The sequence below is a fragment of the Gadus macrocephalus genome, chromosome 11 (assembly GCF_031168955.1).
Source record: "Gadus macrocephalus chromosome 11, ASM3116895v1".
Lineage (NCBI taxonomy): Eukaryota > Metazoa > Chordata > Actinopteri > Gadiformes > Gadidae > Gadus > Gadus macrocephalus.
In genome coordinates, this window is record NC_082392.1 from 11,379,318 (window position 1) to 11,394,534 (window position 15,217).

The 15,217-nt window shown below is 45.1% G+C and overlaps 1 protein-coding gene across 1 annotated transcript in view; it reads right to left on the reverse strand.

Annotated features, from left to right (window-relative positions):
* Positions 1 to 15,217, reverse strand: part of LOC132467287 (inactive phospholipase C-like protein 2) — a 46,877-nt gene that overhangs the window by 13,028 nt on the left and 18,632 nt on the right. The window contains exons 2-3 of the mRNA XM_060064470.1: positions 9,642 to 12,125; positions 5,949 to 6,152 (exon numbers count right to left, since the gene is read on the reverse strand). Coding sequence (XP_059920453.1) covers positions 5,949 to 6,152; positions 9,642 to 12,125 — 2,688 coding nt within the window. The remainder of the gene's footprint in view (positions 1 to 5,948; positions 6,153 to 9,641; positions 12,126 to 15,217) is intronic.

Below are 15,217 nucleotides of genomic sequence, written 5' to 3' on the forward strand. Positions count from 1 at the left end.
ACACATCGTCACACCTGTACCCTTCACACACACACACACACCGGCTCTGTTACCCATCTGTCGCTTTACTAGAAAGGATATGACGAGATAAGTTGCGTATCTGTGGTGTTGTCGCATCACAGGTGGCCTGCTAATCCAATGTGTGTTTGTAGACAAATTATAGTCTTCAACAGGGGCTAGGCCACTGGAACTCTGCATCACATTGGCTAATGGAAAATAAAAGCTAACGCAAGGAACCCCTCTTCTGAACGTACAATGATGAATTTGGAATTAAACAACTGGGTATCACCAATTTACAGATATCTCTACGTATTGCTTTCAATAATACTCCCAACCAAATGTAAACATAACTAAACAGCATAATGCACGTTGCTATTTAAGTAACAATATGTGTACATATTCTCATTATTTCTTTGTAATGATTGAAATATGTTAATTCAACGTTTATTTCCATTTTTTTTTTACGATTTGTTCTGATTACTGGTTTGCTTTGTTGAGGAAGCCTGGGAATCATGCATTGAATTTGCAATCTGTGCCTGCTGTTGTTGAGTTGTTGACAAAATATTTGACGCTAGCACCAGCCTAAGGGGGGGGGGGCATGTTGCCTGGCAACTAGAAGGTTTCCGGTACCATTCTTTGGTCCTCACGGCCGGTATCAAGATGCCCTTGAGGAAGGCCCTAAACTCCCGACTGCCCCAAACAAGCTGGCAGAGCTGGTGAAGTGTGTGTATGAGTGTATAAAATACACACACACACACACACACACACACACACACACACACACACACACACACACACACACACACACACACACACACACACACACACACACACACACACACACACACACACACACACACACACACTTTTAAAGCGGTCCCATTCATACAGTCATAGTCAGACCAAAGTTGTCTGATCGACTTCAGAGAGAGGATAAATACTAAATATACGTTTAAAAATAGATGCATCTTAGTGCCTTCAGACCTCCCGGCCGTGACTCAGCTGCTCAGCCTTCTGTTTGCATTAGTGTAGGGAGGGAACGGGGCTGCGGAGGAGTTCAGCATGTCCCTGCAGCACAGGGCCGGGCCGGGCCAGCAGGCCAGTCCGTCTCTTTACGTGACGACAGGGAGCGGGTCACACAGGTAGTAAAAGATGGGCAACCTTGATCTTCACAGATTGAAATCTTCAATGGGAAGACACCCAGCCGACGTGGACTTCAGTCGGACCGCTGGGTCGGGGGGGATTGTGTCGGGAAGATTGTGCATTTGCATCAGCGGGACATTCCACTGGGAGGACAGGGCTGCTGACTGAGGGGTACCGCAGCATTGGGGGGGAAAAAAGCCCATCGGTTGTGCAATGTTTTTTTTTGTGGGGCTGGCGGTTTGATTCAGTCTTCTGTGTGTAATTTGCTGCGTTATGTACTTCTTTCAATAAATGTCCTTTGTTTGAAATGTCTTTTGTTTGATATCCACTTTGTGTAATGGCATTGGCATTATCCAATCATTATTTCTTCTAAGTAGAGCACATTATAGATCGTAAGTCTAGAAGTAAACATAATATCTGGATAAACATTCCAATTCCAACTCTTCTTTTCACTCAAACCCATCTGCAGTCTCTTAGGTGTTGATTTTATCGATGTGTTACATGAATGACTGTCTATATTAAGGTATACAAGTCTAATAGTAGCCTAGATTATCTGTGAAATTGAATGCAGAAAACATGAACGGACGTTTACATCGTTACATGGAGAAAGGTTCTATTGTTGGTAGAGGCATTCAGCGGAGGTACTGCGCCTACAGACAGCTGGGGAGACCTTGAGAAGACGGTTGATTCTGTTTTTTCAAGCATTTAAACAACACACAAGCCCAAAAATTAGGCATCATCGAGACAAATATATAAACAAATCCTGTATGATCAGTCGATGATAGATCTGGCCTGACAAATCTGATGTGACTTTAAGTCGAGCACACCCTTAGTAGAAGGCGGGGGGGCATGAAAACACTTAAGTCTAGTTGACGACCTGACTCATACCGTATGTAGATCACTCAGCACATGACTTATGCTCTCGCTCTTGTCACCTTAGGTTCATCCACACATTCACATACACTACCTTAACATCAAACTGTTTGTTATACGGCAAGACTTTTTTAACCAAATAAACTTAAAATGTAATTTGGATACATTTTATACATTTAATTTTGGATACGCCTACCAGGTAGGATGGTGACATTGGGGATCGAACCCGGTGCCTTTCAGTTAGGAGTGAATCAGCCTAGACACTAGACTATCTTCGCCTACTACTAGGACTACGATACTTTTAAACAAGGAATATTCTTGATAGGATATTCAGTGTCTGCAAACCCAGTGCTCTCCTGTCTATCCCTGGAAGGATCTCTTCCTCACTCTGGCTTTTGGGGAGATTTTCTCTTTCTCGCTTGAGTACTTGGTGTGAGGGGGCGTCATCTAACGTGTACTAGTGTGAAGCCCGCTAGGACTGTAACTGGAATAAAGGGCTCTAAAATATACTTGAGTCGATTTTTATGAACCCAGGGAATTGCAATCAAACAACACCCTACCACTACGTAACAGAAGAGGTCCCTGTGTGTATTTATAGTAACCCCTGTAGTCTTTCCGTTATTTCCTTCCTCTAAATTTCCTCATGTATTATTATTTGGTAAACACGAAAGGAGGGATCTTCTTTTAAACTGGATTATCCTGAGCAATCACCACTGGCGTCCACAACTGGCAAAAACTGCAGCACAAACGCAAAGCGCAGTGCTGCTTTTGGACTGAATAAGGCTCACCAGGATGAAACGCATTGGAGTGTTGTTTGCATCTAAAACGAGGCTATGCATGCAGCATCGGCAATGTGTTGTCAGACGTGTTGCCCACCCAGTGTGTCCCCCCTCCCCCACCAGGTCACATTTTTTTTACAGTGGGATTTACTTTGCTGCGTGCTGACGTTTCCACCGCAGCTGCACTTCCCCGGCCGGCGGGGCTGTCGTGCGCATGGTAATTATATCCCTGAAGGTGGGGGGAAGAAATTACCGTCTGGCTGGCACACGCTGCATCTTAAAATGTATTTAAAAGGGGTCGAACAGAGGCGAGTGGGCGGACTACGTTACACCTCCGCGGACTAGAGGATAAGTGTGTTCGCCGGCCACATTAGCGGGCATTAAACAAGGTCGGAGCCGTTTGCCTGGTGTGGATTTTAACTGAAAACGTTGAGTAACAAGGCCCGTTCTTTATCGTGGGAGTTGACTTAATTGAATAGGAATTCACAGAAGGACAGTTTTATGCCTTATTATTTTAACATTCAGGCTCTTTTCAACAGAGGACCAAGCAGGCTTTAGTGGCTAATCAAACCATTAAACAATGACAAATCTAAACCTGGCTGAGCACGCCACTGTGGTTACAGTTTGGGAATTTTTCAGTTGATAATATTTTTTTTGGGACGTTTCTCTTTCTTTTCAGCACTCGTTGAAACAGTTCAGAAATTGGACCATATTGTCCAATACTGACATTTGACTAGTTTTGTGGTGGTTAACTCTGAATGCCGAAAGGGCATTGGGAGCCAGAGCAGGCCCATCCTCAGACCGGCTTACGATCACAGATCCCCTGTAACTCCAGATGGCTCTCTCACCGCGTCGCTCCAGCCATTACCTACAGCCCTTATGTTGTTTGGTCATCAGTCTTCAGAGTCTCAAGTCTCTTTATCTGATAGCCAACCTCCCCCCATGCACGTCCTCGCCCCGCCATGGCTATGAGCCTCTTAAGCCAGCCCAGCCCACCCTTCGTTTATTTGATTTAGTTCCCTAAACGCCTATCATTTTCCCCTTTTCCCTTCCTCGAACTGCCCAGCACTCTTTCCATCAGGGCCAATTATCCCGCTGTCCATTCTGAGTCTGAGTGGAGTCGTGGGTGTGGGGCAGGTCGTGCTGGTGGTGCTGATGGCACCTTGGGCACCTTAACCGTTCTCCACTTGCCAAGTCTCGTCAGCCTCCGCCCATTACGAGTTCTCCCTCTGCATGCCGATCGAGCGCTGCCATGACAGTAAAAGCTATACTGCTACACAGCAACACTAAATAAATCATAACTTGGCAAGTCCATAATCGTAGTTGTGCATGGGCTTTTTTTCTCACAGCATATTCCCAGCAGGGAGTCGCGTTAAGAGGGGAAAAATATAAATGACAATTGTATTTTGTCATTAGTTAATGATAGTTATAGAGGCGCAATACTTCTCTAATACCACTTTTCATAGTGGCAATGCTCCGCAAGACATTTTCTGGGCTCCACTGCGCATAAAATATCTGTTTGTATCTCCACACCCCAAATTACTTTTCAGAATCAGATATCCGTGCACTGGCATTAACAGCCCATTAGAGGAGTGACTATTAATGGTATGCTAATGGCTTAACAGAGTCAGCGCAACCTCTGACCTTTCTGATGTGTTGCAAACGACAGCCTCTCTATGAAGGGTGTTCTTGCTTTTGTTCTACTCTGCGACTCGCTAATGTGCCCGATATTCAGCAACAGCTGGGATTCAAACAAGTGTGTCAGGCGTGTGTGAGGTTACTGAATATTCAGGAGACCCCGCACTGCTATGCAAAAGTGTGACGCAACTCTATAACCGTCTAAAGAAGCACCATACATTGAGAACACGTTCAATCCCGTTGAGATGCCATGGAGTGAGGTCTTGGTTCTTCAGTATTTGCCAGATCTCTAAGGATGTGTTATAGTAGTTAAATTGCTATCGGCAAGAGCAAAGGTTAAAACATGCTCAAAGCTGCTAAGTCTTCCACATTAGTTATGATATTCTCCACAGTTTGGCTTGTGTTGAACGTTACGCTGAATAACAATAGAGCGAGAGCACAGACAGTGAGCAGGGACAGAGAGATCGCTGCTGTTCTCTGCGCTGTTGGAATCTTGTTGAAATTAATATAGTAGAACATTGTCTGTATCTAAACAGTTTAACATATCCTGATATTCAATTCTGTTGACATGGACAATCCTTGCATGCGTCTTCTCTTTATTGTTCATCTCCTCTCATCTAGTTGTTTTTTTGGGGGGGGATTTCCACATCAAACCTTATGAAAGCAATAACAGTGGCCATGCTCAAAGGAACAATGTGGGAGAATCAATAGGAGGGAACAGGATGTGCCATGGATAATGGCTTTGGGTCCCAGCAGCCCCGGTGACATGTTACATAACTCCAGGCCATGGTGAACATTGATTTTATTTATTTATTTACATAACACAGCTTCATATGGCCTAGAACTGCTGTACCCCTCCTCTCTATGTGCACACACGGTTTCGGCTATTAATCAAGCAAAGAGTTTTATCCCAGCACCTAAAGCCATCTCCAAGCCAATGATGCACAGCCAAAGCCGTCAATCAAAACACCTGGAACAAAGAGGCTTTTATTTTGACGTTATCTTTTGCTACCTGTTGGCCAGCCACAGCTGACACGTGAAGCATGCCAATGTTAGCCAAGTCATTAAATCGGTGACTGGTTAACCGTTGTTGTACTATTTTGCTATCAGGGAGCAAATGTGAACACCAATGTAAAGACTGAAAGTGGTCGGGACAAGGCACACAAGGCATTTCCAGAACAATCACCACAAAACAAACATCCAAAGCACTAAGACCAGAGGTCCCAAGCAGGAGTGCCGCGGTGCAAGGCTAGGCTAACCGTGAACCGTAATGCACGCTTTGATGTGCATTACTACCAATTCATTACTTCACATGATGAACGTTCTAGATCCATCTCAATGCATACAAATAATGCTATTGCTTTTGATTTTTACCTTTGACTATCTATATGAAGCTATTCTGTGTGTTTAAAATATATACATCATCATTATTATTATTATTATTAATTATGATACTGTCGTGTTTATAAAAGGTCTACTTTAACCCCATAGTGGTTACTTTCGTGGGCTACTCACCAGTTCATAGGTGGTGACCACCTTCTTGAGGACCTCAGGGGGCACGCCTTGGGCCTCAAGGTTGGGGTACTGGTCACCGAGGTCGAACAGCAGCAGGGGGCTACCGTCGGGGCCCATGAGCCTGGGGCAGAGTGCCAGGATGCACTGCTTCAGGTTGGCCACCGCTGACAGGCCGCACAGCTCCTTGAAGGGCACGATGGCGTTCTGGGGGCGGAGGTGGACAAACAGAGAGAGAGAGAAGACTGTGGGCAAGGATCAGCCATACAGCACCATAAAGGGGAATGTACCACCTCTGATGCACGTTACATCAAAGCTAGCTTTGTATAATTACTTTTATTGAATAGATATATAAAAAAAAAAGAAAAATCGGAAAACTGTTAGACCTCTGAAGAATAAGTCCCGCCGCCGAGGCTCGTGGTTCCATCTGTCAAATCTCTATGGGAATTAACATGGGTTTTTTGAATGATCGTACATAACAAACTCTGTAGGTGGCGAAGAAGTAAAAGCCGCTCATTCAAAAACCCAAGTTATGTCCCATAGACATTTGACCGATGGAACTTAAGTTACCAAGACTCAAGACTCTACTTTCAGTCTTTATTGTAGTGACTCCAATTGAAAGCACGCAGTCACTGTTCTCAGCCTCAGCAAGTCCAGTACTCTGGGTGAAAGTGTCTGCGATGACAAGATGGAAATGGAACTCAACATGACGCCGCCAAAAAGGAGGACCAGAAGCCTCCACCACAGAGCCCGACTCAAAGAGAACGGCGTTCGCTTACTTCGACCGGGGGCCCTGAAATGTAAATCGGTTAGATCTTATCACTGCTTCCTAGGCTTATTATTTCTGACAGCCTTCATCTGCACTCCTGAGCGGGAGCCTGGTGTACTTCTGCTGTAGCGAGCAGGGCATGCCTGGGCAACCCCGCCAAAGGGATAAAGATAGATGTATGTATATATATAAAGATATACACATCGTGTTGGACAAGACAGGAGCGCTGCCGTCAGCAGGGTACATCCTTGATATCCCCCATGAACCCAAGTCTTCAACAAAGGGACATCGATGCCGAGGCTACAGTTCTGTTACTGTTGGCTGTGAGCATCATCTCTGTACATGAACATACTGCACACATGACCACAAGAAGGACTTTTCTGTGGTATCAGGGTTTAGGTTACATGTTGGATGTCATGATGTGGGGAAGATTGCTTAAGGCAGCTTTGGAAGCTAGGTAATTAGAACTACACATAAAACTACCAAAAACACAATTCTATTTTATAGGGGGAATACTAAGCGTCCGCTGACTCCTTAACTTTGAAGGAGATATATATTTTCCTTTTGGAAAATACATGTGCTGGATTTATATGTAGTATGGTAGTTTTTTAAAGAATTAAAACTTGTAGCACAAGTACAGAAGACATTGGCAAGAGTATTATTAAGTATATGCAGCACCCATATTGTAACATTGGTTGAAATGTTAAGATTCAGATGCTCCATTGAACTCCACTATCATGAAAACACAACACTAGCACTGACAAAAATAGCCGTGCAGTACTATCAGAGGAAGTGCTTGTGAGAGGAAACGCTTGTTATCTGTGGTAACTTTCGGCACTCGAAAACGCACCTGCATATATACTTGCACTGCAAAGCAACCTCTCCAACACTCTCACACTCATTCCTTCACTATCAATCTCTCTTAAACACCCTCTCCTCCCTCAAACACACACACACAAAGTCAGAAAGAGAGACACACACATAAACAGACATGCACACACACAGAGGAAGACACACCGACCTTCCTTCTAATCGAATCATAAGCGTTTCATAAACAAAAGTATTGGGACGGAGAGAAAGGAGGGACGTACGTGTGTGTGTGTGTGTGTGTGTGTGTGTGTGTGTGTGTGTGTGTGTGTGTGTGTGTGTGTGTGTGTGTGTGTGTGTGTGTGTGTGTCAGTTCCTTTCTACATGAACTTCCCTTTTCATACTTGAAAACATGGTGAGAAAACAAAGCCCGCCCAGAGATCATAAAGGTCAAGGAAATACACCACACACGTTAGCGGAGCCGATCTGAGGAGTTGAAAGCAGGGTTTTTCTAAAACCAGACAAACCTTAAAGGAATACAAACAGCGCCATGCATCTGAAACAGCCGTGAGATGAATCCCCTCGCGACAAACTTTTAGTCACATTTTTTGTGATGCGACCCACAAGAGCGTGTGTCTGGCCCCATTACCTGATCTAGCTTCAAATATTAAAGCATGGAGATGAATGCGGTCGAAGCCTCTGAATAACTAGAACCGGCTTTAATAGAAGCTCCGTCTTGCCAGCTCGGCAGTGGGCTTTGAAGTCCCCCAGCGGTCTTGTGTGTTGCACAACACACAGGGATTAGATCACATCTGATTTGAATCAGGCCCAGTGGCTTTGTTTTGCTGCTGCCAAACCAACCCTTTTCTCCTATGACGCTCCAGAGCCTTTGTGGAGGACCTGGTTATGATCTACACAAGACTTTGGGGTCGATGAGACTTTTGTATTCTTTTTTTTAGTCCTATTGATGAAAAACATTGTCTTGTAAACAAATATTGCAACGCATAAACCGCAACTGTATGATTCATGGTGACCCGGATTACTATTTTCAATGCCCTTTGTATTAACCAGGGGCTTTAAACCATAGTGTCTTACAGCAAATACTTTCTTTTATACCATGATCTGGGGGAATACTCGATTTTGATTGGCTGCAGGGTGTGCATTAACCCCTGATATACGGACACCTCTTAAGTAATTCCAGTCAAATTGTCTGTTCAGCCTTAAAAAACGAGAGCTGGTAAATTGTGAAAAATGCATTAAACTGTAATCAGAAAATGCGGTTATAAGCTATAGACCTTATAGTATCTGTGGTATAAAGGCTGGAACGAATTTCAAATGATAAATATGTATACTTCATGTTGAAAGTATAGACCGTCGAGATTCCCATTGAAACGAATGGCGCGGTGATTCGGTCTTCATAACGGGAGCTGGTAAATTGTGAAAAATTTATTAAACTGTAATCAGACAATGCGGTTATATGCTTGACCCTAGAGTACCTTATTTGTGGTATAAAGGCTTGGACGAATTTCAAATTATAAATATGTACAATCGATAACGTTAGCTCTCTGGCTCATAGCTGAACAGACTAAAATACCTCCCGTTGCTAAGTCGTAGCTAAAGTCTGTCCTATTAACTTGAGGAGTGGACAACGTTTCCATTGCATAAGAACCTTACAGGAGGGTAATGATTGTTCCAGGTATTAGTCAAACCCTCAGGCGTTACCAGGGAAACAAAGTTATGGCTTTTGAAAAACTTTATATTTGGATTGCACAACGCATGGTAAATGAATGGTCTTAATTTATCTTCTTTGGCAAGTGACCATGGTATAAGCGGGATAATGCACTTTGAGGTATCCATTATCAGGAATTAATGGACGTCTAAGGCCTCCGCGTAGTCCATTAATTCCGGATAATAGACACCTCGTCGGGCATTATCCCTTACTTATGAGCAGGTAGGGGTTATGCATCTTGCTCTCGGAATGTCTACAGGAACATTGTACACTGGGGTATGAACCCAGAACTTGTTGGATATGGATGTGAGATGAGCATAAAATACCCTGACCTTTGCGTTGTGTTAAAACCATGACATGGTTAAGGAGCACTTGGCAGTAGTGCTCTTACCTGCATGTTTTCCCGGAGGTCCGTGGCCTCCCTCAACGGGACCATGGCCGTCTTGAAGACGTCATCCAGGGCCTTGATCAACAGCACCCGCATGCTTGCGTACTCCCTGCTCCGCTTAGCCTTGCGAACCGACAGCCCCCGCTTGTGGGGCTTGCCACCCCCCCGTCGGTTGGTGATGGCCACGTGGACGAACAGCCAGGCGTGGGGCAGCAACTCCCCGGTGAGAGACTGCAGCGGTATGTGCCGGAAGCCCGGCTGAAGACACTCAAAGGGGATGGTGTACTGGCCGATGAACTCGTCACCGATGTAGTCGTCGTCCAGCACTACGAAGCGCACCATGGCCAGCTCCGGCAGGTTGATCTGGAACTCAAAGCTCTCGTCGAACAGCGGGTTCTCCCCGTTCTGGGTGACCGTCTTAGTCCTCTGTTCGGCGCAGTCCGCAGGTATACCGTGGATCTCCACGTACACGTAGGGGTCCACCACGTCTCCCTTGGCCCCGGAGCCTTTGGGCTTTGGGAAGTTCTGTCCGCTGATGATCTTGATGTGCAGCAGCTGTGGGGACACGCCAGGAACAGAGTCTTTGGTGTTGGCGCTGAAGTAGGACACCTGTTCCCTCATGATGGCCGGGCGCAACACGTAGCCACAGCTTCCGTTCTGTCGGAACCAGCCGATGTTTAGGTCCATCATGAGGCCGGGCGTCTGGTAGTTCATCGCAACGATCTGACAACCGCACTTCCAGAAGTCCTGAGGATTCATGTTGCTCGAGTCGATCCGCATCGGGCTGGGGTAAACGCGCGCCAGATACTTTTTGTTGTAATTTACGAAATCGCCTGGAAATTCACTCGCACAACGGCTCGCTAAGACCTCGTTGAAGGAGCACAGCTCCCAGGGCCTCTGGTTCTGAAAGGACGTCGGGAAGTCTTTGAACTCCACCGATTTACACAGGGTCACCAGGTCGGAGAGGTCCTTGGAGAGCTGGAACTTCTTGGGCGCGGGAGTCTGCTGTTCCCCAGACTCGATGGTCATCTGCTGGGACATCTCCGCACCCTCGTCCTCATCCGTCACCTCACCCTCTGAACCGGTGACGTTTGTGCCGAGCTTCTTGCCCTTCAGCAGGATTCGACCTTTCATTTCAAAGGGCGAGGGGAGGTAGAGCTCCTCGGGTTTTGGAGGGTCGAGGTAGAGCTTGTCACCCAGGATCTTTTTCAGGTGCTGGAACATGACCCTCTGCTGCTTCAGGGAACAGTGATTTTCGAGACACAGTAATAGCGGGAACTCTGACGCCACAAAAGCGTACTTGTTAATGATGTCGATGACGGTGCGGAAAACGATCTGCGAGGTCATGGTGTGTCCGGTGTAAATGACCGGTTCGTTGTCGGGCCCGTCCCACACGTCCAACTCTACGCTGCGGCAGCCCATCTTAAGGGCCCGGATGTACCCTGTGATGTCCGAGGGCCCCCTGAACTGATCCTCAATCAGGTACGTGTTGTGCGAGGCGTTGATGTAATAGTGAGACAGTGGCTGGTTCATGTCTTGGCACACTGTCTTTTGTTCGGGGTCAAAGATATGGCACTCCGGCGACATAAGGTAGTTGGTGAAGCCATCCAGGGAAAGCCAGCCTTTGAGCTGGCCCTCTCGGGACGGTTCGTAGCTCTGTATCACCTCCAGGCTTGTCTCTTCGCTCACTTGAGCCATGCCCTGCTCGGCCTCGAGGAAAATCATCAAGTCCTTGGTGTCCAGAAACTCTTTGTTGCTGGAAAACTGAACAAAGAGGAAATAGATTTCTGGTCGGGTGCAGAGGTCATGAAACACTTCAATGAACTCCTCTTTGGTCACGTCAGGGCCCGCTTTGTCCTTAGCTTTGTGGAACTCCTTGAATTTCAACTCTATCTTTACATTTTTTAGTCCCGGGTTTAGATTTTTCACCAGTTGCACCGCTGCACATATGTTCACCTGCTTACTGTTGTGGACGTCGGTCTCATCGAAGAGTTCCCCGAGCCAAGAGGAGCGCATGCTGTTCTGGATACTCTCAATCATGTTCAAGGTGTGCTTCCCGTAAGAGATCAGATACCTCAGACCCGTCACCCAGATGTTCGCTACGTCGGCGGAATTCGCGACCAGGTCCAGCGACTCATAGCTCTCCCCGTAGATGATCGAGAAGGCGCAGTCCTCCGATATCTGATCGTAGCTGCCATTGGTCCGGAACGTGTCCGTGTTCTTGCCCGTCCGCACCTCCTTGACGGACTTGACGTCGATCTTGGCCTTCTCCGACTCCTTCTTCGAGGGCTCCCACCTCAGCGACTGCATGTCGGCGTCGAGCAGGAAGTAGCGGTGGTAGACGCGGGAGTTGGAGCGCACCTTCTTCAGCTCCGAGCCATCCACCATGGCGTTGATGCAGTCGCTGGCACTGCTGATCTTCTTCTCCGTGGGCATGCTGCTGAAGGACACCGTCTTCTTCCTCTCTTTGCGCTGCCGCGAGCCATCCTGCAAGGGGGTAGAAAGGGAGAGGAATTATTACTGTTTTGTGTTTGTTTTATTGTTAATATTCAAAAAAAAAAAAATGATAAATTTCCTTAAGAAGCAGGTATAGGTTAGGCATGTTGCTCAAGGATCAGCGGAGAGCAAACCTTCGAACCACTACACTATCTGGCTCCCCACTCTATATTCTGGTTTGAATGCGGTCATCAGGTCAAGTTAATAACATGCTTTTATTGTGTTAATAATATGCCCTATACTGACAATAATGATGCTGTCAGGGAAGAGAAGTTGACAACAATGGCAACCACTCAAAATATTTATATGCTTATTGGTTTGTTCCCTAGTTAGACTTCCTCTAATACTGGTAGAAATATCCCCTAAAACGGATCTCACGATAAAAAAAAGTTTGAAAGGTCTGGGAACAGAATCTGCATGAACTAACACCAAACTTAATTCAACCGTTGACCCAAGGGGGTTATTTCATCATCATAGCTCTATACTTTGAAAGCATTACTGGTTTTGTGCCTGAGCATCACTGGAGACTTTTCCCTTTTATCCCAGCATCTAAGTACACAGGGGCCAGGGACGATCAGTCTTTACTTGATTTAATTGAAAAAATAACCACACAATTTTGCAGAAGTGAGCTCTCTTAAGCCCAGTGCGGTTTGTGTGCTTAACCCTGCACAAATCCCCCCCCCCCAAACTCATCTCATCTTGCTGAATGGAGGTGGCCTTAAACATGGGTCCTGCAAGGAATTCACTGGGGCAGACGGGATTACTGTGCTCAAACAACAACGTATTACACAACGGAATTTATGTTTTTAGGTTTTCCATTTATGAATGCTAATCCCTGTCCCGGAAAGTCTAAAATGTTAACCCAATTACCCCCATTGTTAGCAAACATCAAACAGATGTGAACCTCTCAATCAGTTCTTCTGCTTTGTTACACATGTTTTAATTGTCACTGCACTCAATGTTTTATTGGCAGCATTAAAATTGAAGAACCTTATGCAGGTGCTTGAATATTAAAGAATGATGGAATAGAGCACACCGCCTGACGTGACATCCCTCACGTCGCTGAACAATTACAGCTGCTTGGTTTGATATATTGACATATTGTTCAGCCTTTTCAGTTTCCTATAGAGTTTGCTCACCCTGGAGGTTTATCTTACAAAACCTCCGCTCAGCAACTGTTTGTCCTCGTTACCATTTATTGTAAAAAATAAACTGAGTTCGGACAGTGACATTTTATAGATGCGTTAAGCAAATGTCCTGCTTACACAATGTACTGTCTCCAGTTCTGATATTCTTGTACAACAAGAAGCCCCTGGACTTCCAAAATGTTCCATTAAGTATACTGGTTATTAAATTCCTCGGATTAGTTTCTGTCAAACTCAATACTTTTGGCATTAGTGTGGTATAGGGGCTTTTGCTTGTGTTATTTGGTTAGGAGTTATTAGAAGTAGCCTTTATAAGTAAGATGAGGGGTTCATTCAAGGACAGAGCCTTTCATCTAAACTACGGGAAGGCATTCATATATGTCTATTTGAATCATTATAAATGTAAACATTTTCAGACCGGAAGAGAATGAGCTTTTCCTTTTTTAATTTGATCGCTAATCTATTCCACAAGGTGAAATAGAATTTCAACTACAAATGGTGTGTATGATGGGTTTGGTGCATATAAATGTGACAGTACTGAAGTCGAAGTGTGTGGTATACAAAAAAGTAAAGATCAAGTACAGTACCGCATAAATAATATACTGTCGATCAAACAGCATAACCAAACAACATTTCTGCAATGGATAATTATGTATGGAAAACATTTTCTATGCTTATTATATATATAGCAAGAGTACACCTTAAAACACATAAAACACAAGTCGGACAACTCAAAACACTGCATCGTAAACAGTCACTAATGGAATCATCTCACACAAATGATCCCTGTCAAATTAAGTTTAGAAAAACCAAAACTGACATTTCCATTTCCTAGTAGCACGGAAATGGAGCTACTAGGATAGTGGCTCCGTTTCCATTTTTTATAGTGGCTCATGTTGACTATACACAAAATGATGAGTGCAATTATTCCTCTCCCAAAATAAACCATAAGAAGAGCCCTTTGAGACCATCAGCACAAACAGCTCATCAGGCTCCCCTACACAGGGACCAGACACAGGAGAGGGATCAGGTTGCGAGACCACCGCCGACAGATAGAGAACAGAAAGGAAGCGTGTTGCACATGACGATGCTCAAATCTCTGAGTGTACATCCAGAAACAATGGGAACATATCCATGTCCTCAACCCTGCGGGTCAAAGACGATCACCCCGTATGGAGGAATTAACAGGATTTTCAGTTCAATCTGCCAACCTATCATAGATTCTCCGACGCTGGGTTTAGGGGACACATGGGACTTGACCATGCTAAGCTGCACACTTAACAGACTCATTCAAGTACTTCCTCTGCAGAAAACCACCCGACCCGTCTTTGCTGCTGGTTCTGGCTAAAAACAGAGACAGCCTTATTAAAAGTGACTAGACTAGGTAGCTCACAGTGACAGGCAGGTTTATCTAAGACGGTTAAAGCGAGCGCCATTGGTATCAATAGGGAACTTTGGTGGCTCATGCACCGTGAAGAAATCCAAAGCTCTTGTGCAGGGAGGAGGGCATGAGAGAGAGAAAGGAGAAAGGAGAAAGGAGGGCGATTGTGCGCATGTACACACAAATAACACTGCTTCCTTTTGCACCGTCTACTTCTCAGGTATGGCTCATCAGGTAACACAGGGGCTTAAGCCAGCAGGCATGACTGAATATCATCCTTAATCCCAGCAAGAATTTGCCCCTCTCTCTTCTTTTCCCTCTATGCAGTTATTTCACTTGGTTTGACCTTGAGCTGCTGATAATACAGACACATTACATGGTAACCTTGTCAAAACAAGAATATGGATATCAAATAAATCGATAGTTAGGAATACATACGTTTTTGTATACATTTTAGATCAGCATCCATCATTTTAGTAGTATTATAATATCACTTTGAAAAGACTATTGTATAATGCATAATTGTATTGTATTTACACAGAATCTGTTTAACTGAA